This window comes from Phaseolus vulgaris, chromosome 5 (assembly GCF_000499845.2).
Source record: "Phaseolus vulgaris cultivar G19833 chromosome 5, P. vulgaris v2.0, whole genome shotgun sequence".
Lineage (NCBI taxonomy): Eukaryota > Viridiplantae > Streptophyta > Magnoliopsida > Fabales > Fabaceae > Phaseolus > Phaseolus vulgaris.
Genome location: NC_023755.2, coordinates 28580241 through 28601005, shown reverse-complemented (window position 1 = coordinate 28601005; position 20765 = coordinate 28580241). Strand labels below are relative to the sequence as shown.

Below are 20765 nucleotides of genomic sequence, written 5' to 3'. Positions count from 1 at the left end.
GTAAGTGCATCTTCTATAGGCGTCGCCCTCGCAGGTGTGGCCTCGACAGGCGTGGACTCCGTGGGCGTCGCCTCTTCCAACGGGCCTAACTCCATTTGCGAATCTGAAACTGGTGGTCATTCAATCACCATGACCACGCCTCTCTTCGTCTTCAGGCTATTTTCATAGCACTTACGGGCCTCTTCCTGATCTGACTTGATTACGATTACTTTGCCACTAAGATCTGGTAGCTTCATCTTCATGTGGCGTGTGGAGGACACTGCCCTTAATCTGTTCAAGGCAGGTCTGCCTAACAAGATGTTGTAGGCTGAGTTGGCGTTAACCACCAAGTACCAGATGCTCTCGGTGCGCGACGCCGCTCCATCAGTGAACGTCGTCCTCAGTTCCAGGTAACCACGTACCTCCACTGGGTTATCTGCAAACCCATACAAGCATCCAGTATAGGGTCTCAACAGGTCGGGGGATAACTGTAGCTTGTTGAAGGTCGACCAAAACATGACGTCTGCAGAACTGCCCTGGTCGACGAGAACCCTATGTACCTTTCTTCCCGCTGTGACTATTGAAATGACCACGTGGTCATTATCGTGTGGGACGACATCCCGCAGGTCAGCCCTTGTAAAAACGAGGTCTGACTCCCACGGGTCATCCGGAAACTCCTCAGCAACTGAACTTACTGACCTCACATATTTCTTACGTTGAGAGGCAGTGGGTCCTCCTCCGGAAAAGCCGCCAGAAATAGTGTGTACTTCTCCGTGAGTCGGCATTTCGTGCGTTTGACCCTCCTCTGGTGTCGCCGTGGCTGTTGTTGCAGTTTTCCCAGCGAGATAATCTTTTAGGAAACCATTCTTTACAAGCTCATCCAACTGATAGCCCATCGCTAAACAGTTGTTAATATGGTGCCCGAATGCTTCGTGAAATTCGCACCATGATTCTTTGTGAGGTCCCAACACCTTGTCCGACTTCACTGGTGGCCTCAACCTGTCGGCTATGTTGGGCACAACGATGAGGTCTTTAAGTTCCACCACAAAATTGTGCCTTAGAGGTTTATTTCCCTCTCTCCTTCCTTCTGCTCGACCCTTAGGTCGGGTCCTCCTTGCCTCGTAGGTGCGCTTCCTGTCTTGGTTCTTTCTCTCTGTGGCGGCTTCGTGGACCCTAGCGGGTTGTGTGCGCATATGCGCTCTTAGGCGTGTGGGTGCAGCAGTCGTGCATTTCTCGTATGCCTCACCCTCAGAGGCGATGTGTTCTACCGCCCGACGCCTTACTTCAGCAAAAGTCTTGGGGCGGCTGCGATTGAGTGACTTGCTGAAAGACCCTGGACACACTCCTTTCCTAAATGCGTACACGATCATGGGCTCGTCTGTGGTACCCACCTTCACCACTTGCGCCCCGAAACGGCTTATGTACTCTTTCAAGGTCTCACCTTGATACTGCTTCACGTCAAATAGGTCGTATGAAACTGGGGGTGGGGCCCTGTTGGCTAGGTACTGCTCTCTGAACAGCCGCGAGAGTTGTGTGAAAGACGTGATGTGACCCTCTGGGATGCTGATGAACCAATCCATGGCCATCCCAGTCAAAGTGCTCATGAAGAGCTTGCACCTTATGGCATCAGAACCGCCTATCAGCATCATCTGCGTGTGAAACGCAGTAAGGTGCGCTTCAGGGTCCTCCATCCCTGTGAAGGTTACTTTGGGCCCCGTGAAGGTGTTGGGGATCGCTGTCTCTAGGATCGCCTGCGAGAACGGCGTTGAGAATTCTCTTGGTGGGGTGGCAGTCTCAAGCTCGTCTACGTCGCGCCATCCGCGGCGTAGTTCCTCGTTGGTGCGGTGGAACTCATCGTTTCTCACCTGAGATGCTGTGAGACCCGCCTGCATGCGCTCTTGCTCCGCTTTTGATGCTGCCATTGCTTCTTGCAACCCTTGCATCATGCCCATGAGTTGTTGCATGGTCGTCTCTTCACTCCTAGCGCGTGTGGGTCTCATGTTCGTGGTTTCTGAAAGCCTTCTTGACTATCTGCGATTTGAGAACTGGAATTGGGTTGGAAACTGCAACTGGAAATGGAAAACTGTGTGAGGGGACTGACGTTTTATATCGGCCCAACGATGGGCGCCAAATGTCCCCGCCGGTTGACCAGGGTCGTCTTTATGCGTGACTTGTCCTCACGAGCTAGGGCACCTTCGTTCTGCTCCGTCCGTGACTACCTGAAAAAATGTGAACAAAGGGGCGCCCTCGCGGCCGTTTGCACTCCGACGATCAAGTCAGCTAGTTGGAAACATCAAAGGTGACACATCTCCATATCGGAACACTGAAAGGATGCTCTGAAGGTGGTCGAAATATTGAATAGCTAGTACTGTGTTGCCCTAATTGTCTGTGCGCACAGTGGGTGCGCCGTGAAACAACTAGGGTTTTTTGTGACCTTGTGTAAACTATGAGAATTAGGTTAAAACTTGGATCCCCTTTCAAACGTCCCAAGGCCCCTTTTTATACACCTCTCGCATTTAAAGCGCGTTAAAGCGCATTGAAAGCGTATAAAAATATCCCTTGAAACGTTTGAATCTTAACTGAATTAACGCGTACCTTGGCGAACTTTTAGGAAAGCCTTGATGTTTTCAGTGCTTATTGCCACGTGTTTTTCTGACTTGATCGTTACACTTTGTGGAGGGCCTTACAGCGTCGTAACCCAACTTAGGGGTAATCCATCGTGTAAGTCCCCCTTCTTGGAGTGCATTTGCGCAAAGGGGTGATTTTCTGGGTGCCAACTCATGCGTCCCAACCTCTAATCAGTTACCCTGGGAGCGTATCTACCTTTCTCTCGTACCATGCACGTGGTTCTCCCCTGGACGTGGGCCTCTCATGGGTCGTATCTTTCCCAGGGTCTCCCAGCGGTGGCGTGGGTACTTCGTGAGTCAGGTTACCCCCTACTAGTACTAGAATTATGGCCTTGAAGCCACCTTTCTCTTCTCTCTATTACTGTCCTGAGGTACTGAGGCCTCTCGCGGTGTCGCCCCCTCCACGATCTTTCCTACCCATGGGTATCGGGGGGCTACACCGTCGATGTCTTAACTTGGCGACGCCTTATCCTGGCGGCGCCCTAACCTGGCGACGCCTCATCCTGGCGACGCCTACACCTTGGCGATGCCCTACCTTAGCGACGCCTCAACTTGGCGGCGCTTCAAGCGGTCAACTTGTTGACTTTCTTCCTTGGAAAGGACCCCTCCATACGTTGACTTTGACTTTGACTTGACTTTGGTCAACGCCCGGGGATGGGACGGTACACATTTTGATCAATATATAATTTGATTCTCTGAATTTATGTATTTGTCTGGCTGGGTATATATAATTAAGCAGGTTCATTTATATGGGAATTAGCACTAAACATATTACACTAAAATAAACCATTTATAAGGGCAGCTATTTACCATAGCCACATTTGTAAATTCAGCGCAAGATTTATAAATGCGACTATTACCATAGCCGCATTCATAAATGTGATTTACACCTTTATTCATAAATGTGTGCTCATCAAATGCGGCTATATATTCGCCCTTATAAATGTAAAATAGTTGCATTTGTTTTGTCTTTCTGCACTAGTGAGGCTTTCAAACCAAAAATAAAAATTTGAAGTTTTTTTTTATATACAGTCTAGCTTGAGCGGGAATTTGCTCGCTTGAGCGAGACCTATTCTCGCTCAAGCGAAAATTCCCTCGCTTGAGCGAGATACAACTCGAGAGTACCCAGAAGTTCATCGTGTAGGCCTCGCCTGAGCAAGATTCCTTCTCGCTTAAGCGAGAATAGACCCAAGAGCACCCCATCTTTTCATTTTATTCTTGCTTGAGCAAGAATTAGCTCACCTGAGCGAGATATGCAGAGAAATCTGTATAATCCTATTATATTCCTGAATTAATTATCATTCAACTCATAATTTTAATAATCTACACATTAAAAATGAAAATTCTTATTCATATATGCTTTCTAAATCAAACACCATCTAAAGTCAAACAACCAATTCTCATCAAACATCTCACATTTTAAGTAATTCAACAAACTATACAAATTCAATTCTACTCATTTGTATGACCATTCAACCACTTTCAATTCTCAATCACAACACTTTCATCAACTTATTCACCTTAAAAATCACTATATAATATTCAAAATCAACCATTTCATTCAATATATTACTTTACTCTTAAAATAGACAATCCTACAAGAAAATTTTAGATTGGTGACCACGTCACCTCCACATTCAGATCTTCTAACCTAAGGTTCTATTGAAAATTTAAAACTAGCTTCCCTTACCTGACTTGAGCAGATGCTCCCTAAGAGCTATAGACTACCAAAAGCTCAAGGGTAGCCTAACCTACACCATAGAGTCCTGATAAAAAATATAACTATACCACTAAGACCCTGACCTAACATAGATTACTTCTGAAGATAAAAACATCACATGCAAGCTTATACTAAAGAAAAACCTAACCATATCAAAACTAACTCAAAGGAAAAGGAGCTAAGAATAAATTTACTCTATCTAAGATTTTGATATGACAATCTTGTAGAGTTCACTGTCAGAAGTCCAATGAAGGACTCCGATCATCAAACTCATAAGCAAAGATGTCAAAATCTTAGAGAGAAAGTAGAATAAAGGAAAAAAGGAGTTTTTTTTAGAGAAATTGATTCTTTTAAAATGAAACCTAAATAATTGAATTTCTATTTATATAACATTTTCACTTTAATAATAAAATATTCATGTGCCATTTTAATTGTACCATTTCTACTCTAAAACTAATTTTCTCAATCCTTAGATTTACCAATTACAATTATATACTAATTCCAAACAAAATAAAATAAAGAAAAAAAATGAACATTATATAGAATAAAAATAATTTATATTGTGATATTTATACTATAGCTTTTTAGTAATGATGAAATTTTATTCATTTTTCTTTTCAATATTCATGCACTCCTCATATAAGACATAAGAGTGAGATGAACATAATTCAATGTATATAAAATATTAAGGAAAATAACTTTATCAAGAGTTTTATTATTGAGTACAAAATATTATGGTGAGTAACTTGACATGTTTTGTATTTTAAAAAAAATGAAGGCAGTAAAATAAGATTTGTCTATAATATTTTTTAAATAATTAATATATAACAATATAATTTTCTTTACAATATGAATAAATAAAAATGCTATAAAATAGGTTATTAGTTTTCATTATAACTACCTTAAAAATTAACTTTAATATAATGTTTAATTGAATTAAGAGTGCATTATGCACAATTTGTGTTTTAAAGCAAAAGGGAATAGCCAACATTGTATATCCTGATGTTTTTTTCTTAGGGGAAAAGAGAGTGAGAGATTTCTTATCATCATGGCATTATCACGTAGTTTCCGCGAGAATAAAATGTGCAACGCTACTTTTGTCACGAGATTAATATAAGCAGTGGTACTGTGTCACGTGGGTGTTGTCTGATTTAGTGAGCAACATATGCTACTTCTCGCGTGGACATGTCTCCATTAAAAATGTTCACAAAAACTGTCATTTCATGCAGTCATGTCATATATATATATATATATATATATATATATATATAATTTATACAATAAATTTGTATGATATTATTTAGAATTTTATAATATTGTTTAGGAAAAATAATATGTTTTTAATGATTATTATGTATAGTTATTAAAAAAATTAATACTAATATATAAACTAACATCGAATACTTGTTCAATTATACTAATCATTAACGAAATAAATTCAAACAGAAAAATCCTAATATAATTAAATTTGTTATACTAAAATTTAATTATTGTAAAAAAATCTGTTTTCTGCGGCTGCAGTTCCTGTCGGCAAGGTCCATTTCATTTCAACATGGTTTATTACGATAAATAAATTAGCGTGTAGAGAGGAAGGTGTCATGCCACGTCTTATGTTTCAGTGTTCCATTTAATTCAGTGTGCTTGACTACAATGAAATAATGGGTTTATCTAATGAAAAAAAAATATTTAGATAATATCTGAAACTTGTGGTATAATTGTTGACATGTCAGTAGCTTTTTTCTTATTTTTTCAAGTATCTTTCTTTTGTTGGTGTTCGGTCGATCGGAGTACCTGCGATTGCACTCCGACGCTTAAGTCAGTGCTATGATTTAAGTGTATTTTAGTAGAATGTGAAAAACGTACCTTACACCTCCGTAGAGGGTTTTATTTATAGTGTTAGTTATGGGCACTTGCTTTGATGGATTAGTTATTGACTGACATGCATCGTGATCCCTGATTAATTGGAAAGTATATTGGTATATAGGTATATTGAAATATTTAGAGAATATTTGTAACATCTTTTAGTTAATCAGTATTTAGCTGATTTGTCGGAGATATATTTCGGGATATGAATGTGACTCATTAAGTGCTATTGTAACTGTAGTTACTCTTATTTATTGCATAACTTGAGGTGTTATTTGACTCGGTCAGTCACCAAGACCGAGACTGGCTCATCCGGTACCGACCGGTACACTTGTCTCCCAGGCTCGAAGAGATGAAATTATGAAGATTTGTAAAATGGTCGTTGGGCTTCCCAAGGAGAGATGTGATTGTTGGGCATATTTAATATTTGTCAAAGATGTGACGTGTGCTTTCTTGAAAAACCACTGTTTGGTGAACATTGATCGGAGAGATCTAATGGTTGAGAATTAGTGACGTTTCAGATGTCGAATGGCATGAACCCTTGGATGATTGAACACTTAGAACATTTGCAATGTTTAAATCCTTGTCGAATGATAAAATTTCGATATTTGACTATGATTTCTTGTGATAATGTTTTGAACTTGGTAGACCAAGCCTTTTGCAATGTGTCTTTAATAAGTTGTAGTTAAAGCTCTAGCAATGCTTTTGAATCACCGAAATAGATGGTGTGGTCTTGACAAAGTATAATAGAATAATTTGGTCGAAGCCGTAATCAGAAATCAATGTAATTGGTAATGGTTGACCGAGCTTGTAAGTTTCCTAAAATAACTTGTAGTTATTGTAAACAATAGGAGATATGGCTAATGCTAAACCGACCATTTAAAGTAGAATTGAGGAATTCGATTGAAGTGAAAACTTCTATTTTAATCTGATCGCGTGAGACGATAGTAGGTAACATATCATAATTTCACTGGTCGAGGAGTTGACCTTGATGAATTCGGTTGGAGTAAAGATTTCGATTTTTTTTTCTGATCGCGTGAGGTGATAGTAATTTTACTTGGTCGAGGAGTTATCCTTGATGAATTCGTTGGAGTGAAAACTCCTATTATACTGATCATTTAAGACGAAAATAACTTGAGCTGGTTGAAGAGTTATTCTTGATGAACTCAATTGGCATGATACTCTTATTTTATTCTGGTGCGTAGGGCGATAATATTGTTATTTTGGTTGCGAGGCGATAATAATTTTGATTGCATGAGACCATAATAATAATTCCGATCACACGAGGTGATAATAATTTATTCTGATCACCCTTAACAATAATAATTTATTATATGTGTTATTTTCAGGAATCTCAACATATTTAAATGACGATAATCATAACAACAATTATATTTGTTATTTTTATTCATGAATATCAACAGATTTGGATGGTGATAATCATAACAGATTTTAAATAACAACAATTATATTTATTATTTTGATCCAGAAATCTCAATAAATTTAAATGATGATAATCATAACATATTTAAATAACAATAATTATATTTCTTATTTTCACAAATCTCAATAGATTTAAATGATGGTAATCATAAATTTTTTTAAATAACAACAATTATATTTATTATTTTCATTCAAGAATCTCAATAGATTTAAATGATGATAATTATAACAAATTTTAAATAACAAAAATTATATTTATTATTTTCATTGAGGAATCTCAACAGATTTAAATGATGATAATCATAACAAATTTTAAATAACAACAATTATATTTGTTATTTTCATTCATAAATCTCAACATATTTAAATGGTGATAATCATAACAGCTTTAAATAAAAACAATTATATTTTCTATTTTAAGGATAAATATTCAACATATTTAAATAACAACAATTGTTGTGTTGGAACAATAATAATTCTGATCGCATGAGGCGATAACAATTATTTTAGGATAAAATCTCAACATATTTAAATAACAACAATAATCTCAACAGATTTAAATCATAACACATTTAAATAACAACAATAATCTCAACATATTTAAATCATTAGAAAATTAAATAACAACAATAATCTCAACAGATTTAAATAACAACAATAATCTCAATAAATTTAAATCATAACAGATTTAAATAACAACAATAATTCTGGTAGCGCGGGACGATAATAATTCTGATGATGATAACCATAACAAATTTAAATAACAGTTATGTTAGTTATTTTCAGGATAAAATCTGAACATATTTAAATCATAACAGATTTAAATAACAACAATAATATCAATAGATTTAAATCATAACAAATTTAAATAACAACAGTAATCTCAACAGATTCAAATAACAACAATAATTTTGGTCGCACGGGCGATAATAATTTTGATGATGATAATCATAAAAATTTAAGTAACAACAATTATATTTGTTATTTTCATAATAAAATCTCAATAGATTTAAATCATAACATATTTAAATAATAACAATAATAATTTTAATCGCACAGGACAATAATGGTTCTGATGATAATAATCATAACAAATTTAAATAATAACAATTATATTTGTTATGTTTAGAAATCTCAACACATTTAAATGATGATTAATCATAACAAATTTAAATAACAACAATTGTATTTGTTATTTTCATAAATCTAAACAGATTTAAATGTTGATTAATCACAACAGATCTAAATAATAATTATTCAATCCTTTCCAATTAGGAGGAAGTTGTGTTTCTATGATTTGATTAGTAAAGAAGTGTCCTTTAGGTTCCAAAATAACAATGCGTTCTTGATTTTGTCATCTACCTTGTTGACATCATTTGCTTGCTTTGACTCTATCTCGACCCCATGGTGGACGCCAATTGTACCTGTATCGACAAAGATGGGCCTAGCTAGTACTTGAAACTGGTTGTACAATTCCTTGCTCCTTCCTTCAAGTCTCATCCTTTTGTTATTTGTGCTCAGTCGGTCGAAGGGGTACCTGCGATTGCACTCTAACGCTCAAGTCTGTGTTATGATTTAAGTGTATTATAGTAGAATGTGAAAAACGTACCTAAACCTCCATAGAGGGTTTTATTTATAGTGTTAGTGATGGGCCCTTGCCATGATAGGTTGGATATCAGTTATTGACTGATATGCATCGTGATCCCTTATTAATAGGTAGGTATATTGGTATATAGGTACATTGGAATATGTAGAGAATATTTGTAACATCTTTCAGTTAATCAATATCTAGCAGATTTGTCGGAGATATATTTCAGGATATGAATGTGACTCATTAAGTGCTACTGTAACTGTTGTTACTCTTATTTATTGCGTAACTTGAGGTGTTATTTGACTCGGTTGGTCGGTCACTAGGCTTGGGACTGACTCGTCTGATACCGACCGGTACAAATAATAATATATATTTTACTTCAAAAAGAGGCATCCAATAACCTAAATAAACTCTAATAAATTTAGACCACTTCTACAATTATATACATGTATTAATCCAATAATATATGAACGTTTTTTTTATCAGAAAAAAATGCATGATCGAGTATAGCTTATCGAAATACATTTATTACGTATATAAATGTAATTTTCGATTGATGTATAAATTTGTTTGATTTTCTTTTTTTTGTTATATTTTAATCAAATAAAAAGTCCACAAAATCAAATAAATAAAGGGCTGAAACATTGATAAAATTTATGAGCTAATAAGAAAGTTTCACATAATAACATTGTTCTTGTTCATCCAACAAAGTAATAAAGGTGCATTTGACTCCATAAGAGCGAATTAAAGGTGCATTTGTATAAATTTGTTTGATTTTCTTTTTTTTGTTATTTTTTAATCAAATAAAAAGTCCACAAAATCAAATAAATAAAGGGCTGAAACATTGATAAAATTTATGAGCTAATAAGAAAGTTTCACATAATAACATTGTTCTTGTTCATCCAACAAAGTAATAAAGGTGCATTTGACTCCATAAGAGCGAATTAAATGAAGCTCAAACTCTAATTCCAAACCTAAACACAAAGTCCAACAAATAATAGAAAAAGAGATAGAAATGGATTTATACTGTAGAACATGGGAGCTTTGATGTTTCAAATCTATAATGAAGGTTGAAGATGTGCTGTTTTTGGTTTGAGCTCAGTCTAGGTTGTTTAGAATTCTTGTAAAGATCATTCCTAGTCCCTTGCACAAGTTAGCTCAATCTATTTTAAAAGAGAAAAGTGTTTTTCTAAGCAAAGAGAAAAACAACCGGTTGAAACCACGAAATAATCGGTTGTTTGTCAGTTAGCTTGTGTTCCGTCCGGTTGACCTGGGACGTCTTCGTGCGCGACCTCAACCGTCAGCTAGGGACTCCTTCCCACTGGTTACCTGTGGATTCCTGCAAAGAAGGACAAAAAGGGCGCCCTAGCGGCCGTTTGCACTCCGACGCTCAAGTCAGCCAGCAAGAAACACCAAAAACTATGCACCTCCGTATCGGAGCACCGCGTATGACACTCTGAAGGTGGTAAAAAGGAAATTGTGTTTAGTGTATATTTTCTCCTTCTGGTCGAAATCCTTCCCTAGTCCCTTGTGCAAAACCTGAAGGCTCGAGCATGCAACTAGAGTGTTTCTGGAAAATTAGCCAAAAGTTCCAACCCTGTTTCCAACATTCTCAGCGCTATTTAAACTACCCAAGCATTTAAAGCGCCTTAAAGCGCTTTTAATCATAAAACGTAACGCACTCAATTAGCCCGTCTAATTAGAAATCGTAGCGCATTTAAGACGTTGAAACGCTTGGGAGCCTTTATAGTACCTTAAACGCTCGAAACAGAAACTGTATTAAATGACTTTTATTACCTGGTACCTGACTAAATGGTGTTTCCATTCTGACCTTGCCGTCGTACACGTGGAGGGCCTCACAGCGCCATGACCCCCCCTGGGACGTTTCTGCCCATCTGGGGACGTTTCTACGTGTGAGTCCTCCTGCTTGGGAGTGCTACTGCGCAAGGGGTGACTTTTTTGGGTGCCAACTCGTGCCCCCAATCATCTAGTCACTCACTTTGAGAGCGTATCTGCCTTCCTCTCGTACCCTGCGCCTGGCTACCCTGGGCGTGACCCTCCCCTTGAGTCGTATCAGTCCCAAAGGCGTCTCTGGGGCGGCAGGGGTACTTCACGAGTCGGGCTGCCCTACACTGGTGCTGTCACTCTGGCCTTGAAGCCACCTTGTCCTTTTCTTTATCACTACCCCGGATTATCGGGACCTAAGGCCTTCCCACGACGTCGCTCCCTCCATGGTCTTTCCTACCCATGGGTATCGGGGAACCGCACTGTGATTGCCTTGACTTAATGATATTTGATCTTGGCGAGGCCCTGGTTAGGCGACGCCTTCACCTAGGCGACGCCTTGTGTTGACTTTGACTCCAGGCGTTGACTTTGACCTTGACTTTGTCAACGCCCGATACGGGACGGTACACAAGCCCCCCAGTCTTAAGCCGAAGACTTGTCTTCAGCGCAAAGACTAAGGCCTCGCCCACGCCGTCCACGTGCCACCCTGATGACGTGTCATTCCCTGCTGACTCAACAATTCTCGAATTACTAACTAGCTTTGCTTTCTTCGATTTCGTCTCCCTCCACAGTCTTTCCTACCTGTGGGTATCGGGGAGGCGGCACTACTGATATTTGGGTTGGCGACGCCCGCAACGTCTCATGCTGGCGTCGCCTTGGGCGTCATCTTTAACTTGGCATTGACTTTGACCTTGGCCTTGGTCGACGCCTGAGGACAGCGAAGAGCTCAAGGTTTCGCCTGTGCCATCCACGTGGCGCTTCTTGTATGGCTGATGGGACGTTCAGTCATTCGACTTGGTCCTGACTCCTACTGTGCCCCTGACCCACTTTCGACGGCGCATCGTACCATTGGGCATTCTGTCGATACGACGTTTTCTGAGTTTAACCAGTGGTGCCAGGGCCATCCTTCCATGTTCTGCCACGTGGCTCGATCGTGCGGTGCATCCATTCGCGTCGTTTAGCGCTCTAACTGCAATACTTCCATTTGCGTCGTTTGGCGCTCTAACCGCTATATTTAATTCTTCAAAACTTTGAAACTGCCCTCATCATTTCTGCGCCTTTCGTAACCTACCTGCACCCTTTCTCCTCTCGCGAAGAGTTCTTACAGTGTTTGTTCCAACCAGCGTTTTACCCTTGCCAAAACTTCAAACCTCCCTGATTCTATTCAAGAATGTCGTCTCGTGCTACTCCCCCCAGGGTCAACCCCAAGGACCTGTATCCGTGGGCTTCGAGGGAGCTTCTTGACGAATGCTCCTGCTTACTCTCCACCAGGGCCATAAGGGAACACAAAGGGGATTCATGCTCCTATAATCACTGTGCCTTCGCGAGGAGGCACGACGACGACATTGTTGTGCTCCCTTGCACTCTAGGGGAGCCAGTATGCGGAGATGAACGGGCCAACGACGGGGTCCCCTTCTTTTACTTCTATCAGGTGGTTTTCAAAACCATTGGCGTGCACCTGCCCTTCTCCAGGTTCGAGAAGGAACTGCTGACGGAGATCAATGCCGCTCCGGCCCAGTTATACCCCAACAGCTGGGCTTTTGTCAAGGCCTTTGACATCCTTTTCGGGTTTCTGGGTTGTGTGCCCTCGGTTGACCTCTTTCTTCACTTCTTTGAGGTGAAGAGGCAAAGGCACAACCTCTAGGTAACTCTCAGTAACGTTCCTGGAAGAGTTCTCCTGACCCCTTTCCAGACCTCCTTTACTGCGTGGAAAGGCCGGTTCTTCAAGGTCTGCTGTTCCGATCTCGTTCCCTCTGCCCTGGATGGTTTTCCACTATACTGGGTGAGGGAGACGAGGGCCCTCAAATCCAAACCCTTCAAGAAGCTTGCCCCAAATGACCAGGTGGTTTGCCGGATTCTCGCTGAGGCGGGTGGGTTTGACTCCGCCACCTTGATCAGTTTGGAGTTCAACGCTGGAACTCTCGAAAAGTATATAGGTTTGAGTTACTGCCCTAGAAACTTCCGCCTTTATCGTTCTCTATCTAGGTGTGTTTTGCTTCAGGGTGTCTCTGACACGTTCATCTTCCTTGGTGCAGGATCGAAAATAAACCAAGAGCGGAGGACGCGACTTACCCGAGCTCTGCGGACTGAGAGTGGGGCTTCGTCTCCTTCCCGTGCTGACTCCGATGGCCACTGAAGAGTGGTTATTTTCGTGTTTTGCATGAGTTGTAATGTTTGCCCTATTCGCATTACCCCCATTTGTATCGAACACTGCTTGTAACATCAACTTTACTATACCATACTCGGTTTTTGCAATGCCGCTTTACTTTGCATACGTCTCATATATTGTGCGCTTTTTCTCCGTCATGTTTCTTAACGGCGCCTGCACTCAGGCGACACCTTTCTTCTTGGCGACGCCTTTCTTCTGGGCGACGCCTTCTCTCTTGGCGACGCCTTCTTTCTTGGCGACGCCCCTTTTACTAGCGACGCCTCACACTACTTCAAACGGAGAAAAATAAAGACTGAAAACCAAGGCACGGTTTTTTCTCAAACTTGTTTTTCTTTTATTTGGGTGACCTCATTAAAAAACCCCGGAAGGGGAAAAAGAGCGTCCCCTTTATCAAGACTGTTACATAGCTGCTTTACATAAGTCAACTAAAATAAAACTTCAGGTTGGCTGCATTCCAACTGCGCGGGATGGGACCTCCATCCAAGGTTTCTAGGCTGTATGAACCGTTGCCCTTAGCCTCGGTAACTCTGAAGGGTCCGGTCCACTTGGGAGATAGCTTATTCTCCAGCTCGTATGGGTGGGCCTTCCTCATCACTAGGTCGCCAATCTGAAACTGCCGCGGCTTCACCTTAGAGTTATATTGTCGCTCTACTCTCCTCTTTACCGCTTGGGCTTTTATTCTGGCCTCCTCCCTGGCTTCGTCTAGTAGATCCAGGTTTACCCGCCTTTCTTCGTTGGATTCTTCAACCACAAAGTTTTGAAAGCGTGGCGAGCTTTCATTTATTTCTACGGGGATCATCGCATCCGACCCGTACACTAAACTGAAACGCGTCTCCATGGTAGAGGATTGGGGCGTGGTGTGGTATGCCCATACGATCCTTGGTACTTCCTCCGCCCACGCCCCTTTGGCCTTCTCTAACCTTCTCTTTAACCCCCTCAGCAGAACTCTGTTTGTTGACTCCACTTGCCCGTTGGTCTGGGGGTGTTCGACTGATGCGAACACTTGCTTGATACCTACCTCAGCGCACAGATTTCTCAAATGCTGACTGGCAAACTGGGTCCCGTTATCGGATATCAAGAGCCTAGGTACGCAAAAGCGGCACACAATGTTCTTCCACACAAAGTGCTGTACCTTGTGCGCAGTAATCTATGCCACGGGCTCTGCCTCTATCCACTTGGTGAAGTACTCGATGGCCACGATCAAATACTTCATCTGCCTTATCGCCAGTGGGAACGGCCCCAGGATGTCAATTCCCCATGTATGAAAAGGCCACGGGCTATATATGGATCGCAGTTCTTCTGGCGGCGCATTGTGCCAGTAAGCGTGCTTTTGGCATTGCCTGCAGCGCTGGGCGTGTCGCGCGCAATCCTCTTTTACTGTTGGCTAGAAGAACCCTGCGCGTATTACCTTGGAGGCTAAGGACCTTCCCCCTATGTGGCTCCCGCAAATGCCTTCGTGGAGCTCCGCCATTATCTTGGTACACTCGTCGCCACTTACACACGTTAGGATCGGGTGAGTGAACCCTTGCCTGAACAACACTCCATCCACCAGAGTATATCTTGCAGCATTTCTTTTGACCTTCTTACCCTCTTCTGGCTTTACTGGGAGAGTCCCATCCGCCAGGTACCGTTTGTATGGCGTCATCCAGGTGTCTCCCTCGGCTAGGACACATACCTGCATTTGCCTTCCTTCTTCAGGAATGTCCGCGTACATGCTGATGCGGGGCGTCTTCAGCGTATCTTGGGTCAGAGAGCGATGATTCCTTGGACTCTCTCTTGATGTACAAATCTGGAGGACATTCACCCTGTTATCTTCCACAAATTTACGAGGAGCTTTGAGCGTCTCCTGGATCACTGTCCTCTGCCTACCCCCCTTGCCTGAGCTGGCCTGCTTGGCAAGCAGGTCAGCTCTGGCATTCTGCTCCCTTGGGACATGTATCAGCTCAAGAGCGTTAAATGCTCCCTTCAATAGTTGGACGTATCTTAGGTACGCCGCCATCTGTGGGTCCTTCGCCTGGAACTCACCCGACACCTGCCCCGTAATCAGCTGGGAATCGCTCTTCAGCAGGAGGTTCTGCGCGCCCATCTCCTTGGACAAGAGCATTCCTGCTATTAGGGCTTCGTATTCCGCCTGATTGTTACTTGCCTTGAAGGCGAAGCGCAGAGCTTGCTCAATCAGTACGCCGTTGGGTCCCTCCAAGACTATTCCCGCACCACTCCCTTGTTGGTTGGAAGAGCCATCAACTGAGAGCAGCCACTGCGAGCCCACTTCCACCTCTTGCTCACCTCCGGGCGAAAGTTCCGCTATAAAATCTGCGTACACTTGCCCTTTGATGGATCCTCTAGGCTCATACTGAATGTCGAATTCTGACAGCTCCACCGCCCAGTGCACCATTCTTCCCACCACGTCAGGCTTCTGCAGCACCTTCTGTATAGGGAGGTTTGTCATCACTACCACCGTAAAGCTGTGGAAGTAATGACGGAGCCTCCTGGCTGAAAACACCACCGCTAGCGCTTGGTATCTCGTCTCAGCGCCTTGTAATGCTTTGCGCACGAAGTAGATGGGCTTTTGACTCTGGTCCTACTCCTGGACTAACACAAAGCTGATAGCCCGCTCCGTTACCGTAAAATATAGCCGGAGGGGCACGCCTGTTACCGGTTTGCAGAGGACCGGTGGCGTCGCCAGGTACTCCTTTAACTTAATGAAAGCCGCTTCGCATTCGTCAGTCCATGCGAAGCGACTATTTCTCTTGAGGCACTGGAAATATGGGTGCCCATTCTCTCCCCCGGCGGAAACAAACCTTGAGAGTGCCGCCATCCGCCCTGTCAGTTGTTGCACTTCCTTTACCGACGTCGGGCTTCGCATGGCGATAATCGCTGCGCATTTGTCAGGGTTCGCTTCTATCCCGGCCTCTACCCCGAAGACACACTTCTCAGGGTTTAACTTGAGGCGGTACTTGGGTATTGTGACAAACAACTCCTCCAGGTCTGCCACGTGCTGTGCCCTATCCTGCGACGTCACCACTATGTCATCTACGTAGGCGTACACGTTCCTCCCTAGCATGGGCGCCAGGACCTTGTCCATTAACCTTTGGTATGTGGCGCCCGCGTTTTTCAGCCCAAAAGGCATCACCTTATAACAGTAACTGCAAGTCTCAGTCATGAATGCAGTTTTACTCTCATCTCTCGGGTGCATCTTGATCTAGTTGTACCCCGAGAATGCGTCCAGGAAGCTCAGCACCTTGCTGCCGGATGCACTATCCACCAATGCGTCGATGCTGGGCAGTGGGTACGAGTCCTTCGGGCACGCCTTATTCAAGTCCGTGAAGTCCACGCACATCCTCCACTTTCCATTCGCCTTTTTCACCAAGACGACGTTGGCCAGCCACTCGGGGTATTGAATCTCCCTAACGTGGCCAACACTCAACAGCTTCTGCGTTTCATCGTTTACCACCTGTTGTCTCTCCTCATTAAACTTTCTCCTTCTTTGGCGCACTGGGCGGACCGTGGCATCCATGCTGAGGTGATGACACAGGAAATCAGGGTCGATACCAGGCATGTCCGAGGCGGACCATGCGAAGGCATCCAGGTGGCGCGAAATCACTTCTGCCACCCCTTCCTCTTCTTCTGGGCTCAGCAAACTTCCCAACTTAAACGTTTTGCCGCCAATCTCCCTCTCCACGACGTTAGCCGCCGGTTGTTCCCTGCTATCATCCTAGACAGGCGCCGCCTCTTCCACGGGCACCGCGTCGCCAGGTCCTTCCTCCATGGGTGCATCTGTTTCTGGCGTCGCCCTCGCGGGTATGGCCTCGTTAGGCGTCGACGCCGCGGGCGTCGCCTCAAACATCGTCGTGTCTGCACACGGCGGACGCTCATACACCATGAACACGCCTCTCTTCGTTTTCAGGCTGTTCTCATAGCATTTCCTTGCCTCCTCTTGATCTGACTTGATGACTATCACCCTGCCACTGAGGTCCGGCAGCTTCATCTTCATATGGCGCGTGGAGGCTACTGCGTTCAACCGGTTCAACGCCGGCCTGCCCAACAAGATGTTGTAAGCGGAGTTGGCGTTCACGACCAAGTACCGGATGCTTTCGGTACGCGAGGCCTCTCCGTCCGCGAATGAAGTCCTCAATTCCAGGTAGCCTCGGACTTCCACCTGGTTATCCGCAAACCCATACAGGCATCCTGTGTAGGGCCTCAAAAGGTCGGGGGATAACCGCAACTTATTGAATGTCGACCAGAACATGACGTCTGCTGAACTTCCCTGGTCGACAAGAACTCTATGCACCTTTCTCCCAGCTGTGACAACTGAAATGACCACGGGGTCATTGTCGTGCGGCACCACGTCTCGGAGATCCCCTCTCGTGAATACGAGGTCCGAGTCCCACGGCTCACCCGAGATTCTTTCTTCGATTGAGTTGACCCCCCTCGCGTATTTCTTTCGCTGGGAGGCGGTGGGTCCTCTGCCGGAAAATCCTCCAGCTATGGTATGGACCTCGCCGAGAACCGGCGTCTCGTGTGCTTGTTCTTCCGCTGGCGGCGGCAAGGTGGCGGTCGTTATGGGTTCTGCGACATAATCCTTCAAAAACCCGGTTCTCACCAGCTCATCCAGCTGGTAACCCAACGACAGGCAGTTATCAATATGGTGACCGAAAGCCTCGTAGAACTCACACCAAGAGTCTTTCCGAGGCCCCAACACCTTATCGGACTTCGCCGGTCGCCTCAATCTCTCAGCTATATTAGGCACGGCGATCAGGTCCTTCAAATCCACCACAAAATTGTATCTCGCCGGCCTCGTTCTTTCTCTGGCCGGGCGATCGCCTCCTGCTGGACCCCGGGGCTGGGGCTTTCTGGCCTCGTAGGGGCGTCTCCCATCTGGTTTCTTCCGTCCCGTCGTGGTCTTATTGACCCTGGCGGGTTGAGCACGCGCCGGTCCCCTTGGGCGTGAGGGTACGACGCTGGTGCGCTTCACGCACACCTCTCCTTCAGAAGCGATATGTTCTACCGCCCGACGCCGCAGTTCAGCAAAAGTCCTAGGGCGGTTGCGAATGATTGATTCTCCAAAAGGACCGGGGCATACGCCTTTCACGAACGCGTACACAATCATAGGTTCCTCTGTCCTACCAACCTTTACCACCTGGGCCCCAAAGCGATTGATGTATTCCTTTAGGGTTTCTCCTTGATACTGTTTCACATCAAACAAATCGTAGGAGACCGGCGGCGGGGCCTTGTTTGCTAGGTATTGTTCCCTGAACAATCGCGACAGTTGTCGGAAAGAGGTGATATGACCGTCCGGGAGGCTGATGAACTAGTCCATAGCCATCCCAGTCAAGGTGCTAATAAAGAGCTTGCACTTGGCAGCGTCAGAGCCGCCTACCAGGACCATCTGTGTGTGAAATGCAGCGAGGTGCATCTCAGGGTCCTCCATCCCGGTAAAGATCACCTTGGGCCTCGTAAACGTGTTCGGGATCACTGCATCCAGAATCTTCTGCGAGAAGGGAGTGGAAAACTCCCTTGGCGGGGAGTGGTTCTCCATCTCGTCATGTTCACGTTGCCCCCGATTACTTCGCAGACCCCGGCGCAACTCCTCATTTACACGACAGAGCTCTTCATTCCTCTCATGCGAAGCTTCGAGATCTGCTTGCATGCGTTCCTGTTCCAGCTTCGACTCCGCCATATCCTCCTGCAGCCCCCGCATTATCTCCAGGACCTGTTGCATGGATAGTTCTGCTGGGGCCGCGCGTGCAGTACCCCGTCTTGTGGTGGTCATTGTCACGGTCTCTCCAAACTTCCTCCAACATTACTACAACTTGGTAGATCTTCTCGAACTTGTGATGGGACTGATGTTTTATATCGGCCCCACGGTGGGCACCAAATGTTCCGTCCGGTTGACCTGGGACGTCTTCGTGCGCGACCTCAACCGTCAGCTAGGGACTCCTTCCCACTGGTTACCTGTGGATTCCTGCAAAGAAGGACAAAAAGGGCGCCCTAGCGGCCGTTTGCACTCCGACGCTCTAGTCAGCCAGCAAGAAACACCAAAAACTATGCACCTCCATATCGGAGCATCGCGTATGGCACTCTGAAGGTGGTAAAAAGGAAACTGTGTTTAGTGTATATTTTCTCCTTCTGGCCGAAATCCTTCCCTAGTCCCTTGTGCAAAACCTCAAGGCTCGAGCAAGCAACTAGAGTGTTTCTGGAAAATTAGCCAAAAGTTCCAACCCTGTTTCCAACATTCTCAGCGCTATTTAAACTACCCAAGCATTTAAAGCGCCTTAAAGCCCTTTTAATCATAAAACGTAACGCACTCAATTAGCGCGTCTAATTAGAAAACGTAGCGCATTTAAGACGTTGAAACGCTTGGGAGCCTTTATAGTACCTTAAACGCTCGAAACAGAAACTGTATTAAATGACTTTAATTACCTGGTACCTGACTAAATGGTGTTTCCATTCTGACCTGGCCGTCGTACACGTGGAGGGCCTCACAGCGCCATAACCCCACCTGGGGACGTTTCTGCCCATCTGGGGACGTTTCTACGTGTGAGTCCTCCTGCTTGGGAGTGCTACTGCGCAAGGGGTGACTTTTTTGGGTGCCAACTCGTGCCCCCAATCATCTAGTCACTCACTTTGAGAGCGTATCTGCCTTCCTCTCGTACCCTGCGCCTGGCTACCCTGGGCGTGACCCTCCCCTTGAGTCGTATCTGTCCCGAAGGCGTCTCTGGGGCGGCAGGGGTACTTCACGAGTCGGGCTGCCCTACACTGGTGCTGTCACTATGGCCTTGAAGCCACTTTTTCCTTCTCTTTATCACTACCCCGGATTATCGGGACCTAAGGCCTTCCCACGGCGTCGCTCCCTCCATGGTCTTTCCTATCCATGGGTATCGGGGAACCGCACTGTGATTGCCTTGACTTAATGATATTTGATCTTGGCGACGCCCTGGTTAGGCGACGCCTTCACCTAGGCGACGCCTTGCCTTGGCGACGCCTTGTGTTGACTTTGACTCCAGGCGTTGACTTTGACCTTGACTTTGTCAACGCCCGGATACGGGACGGTACAGCTTGTTTGAAGGTTTTAAAACTGTTTTTTACTTGGTTAAATAACTGCCTAACCAATTCAACTGGTTAAAAAGACTTTTCAACCGGTTGATTATCACATTTTATAATAGGTTTATGAAAACCTGTTAATCTGTTTTGCAAGTGAATCAAAACTGTTTTGGCTCATAATTGCTGCCTAGAACGACTAGTTTTGAGAGCTATAAATATGACGTTTCTTTTAAAACAAAATACAAAAGTTAGATATCAAATTTAGTGAGATTGACATTGATTTTGAGAAAAGTTTTTCAAAGGTTTGCAAGATTGCTAAGTAGC

The 20765-nt window shown here is 44.2% G+C and overlaps 1 protein-coding gene across 1 annotated transcript; it reads right to left on the bottom strand.

Moving 5' to 3' along the window:
* Positions 1-116: 116 nt before the first annotated feature.
* Positions 117-1943, bottom strand: LOC137834248 (uncharacterized). The gene is made up of 2 exons (XM_068642310.1): positions 1263-1943; positions 117-863 (listed from the first exon to the last, which is right to left on the bottom strand). Exons 1-2 carry the CDS (start codon positions 1941-1943, stop codon positions 117-119), a joined length of 1428 nt encoding a protein of 475 aa, XP_068498411.1.
* Between the last annotated feature and the right edge of the window lie 18822 nt (positions 1944-20765).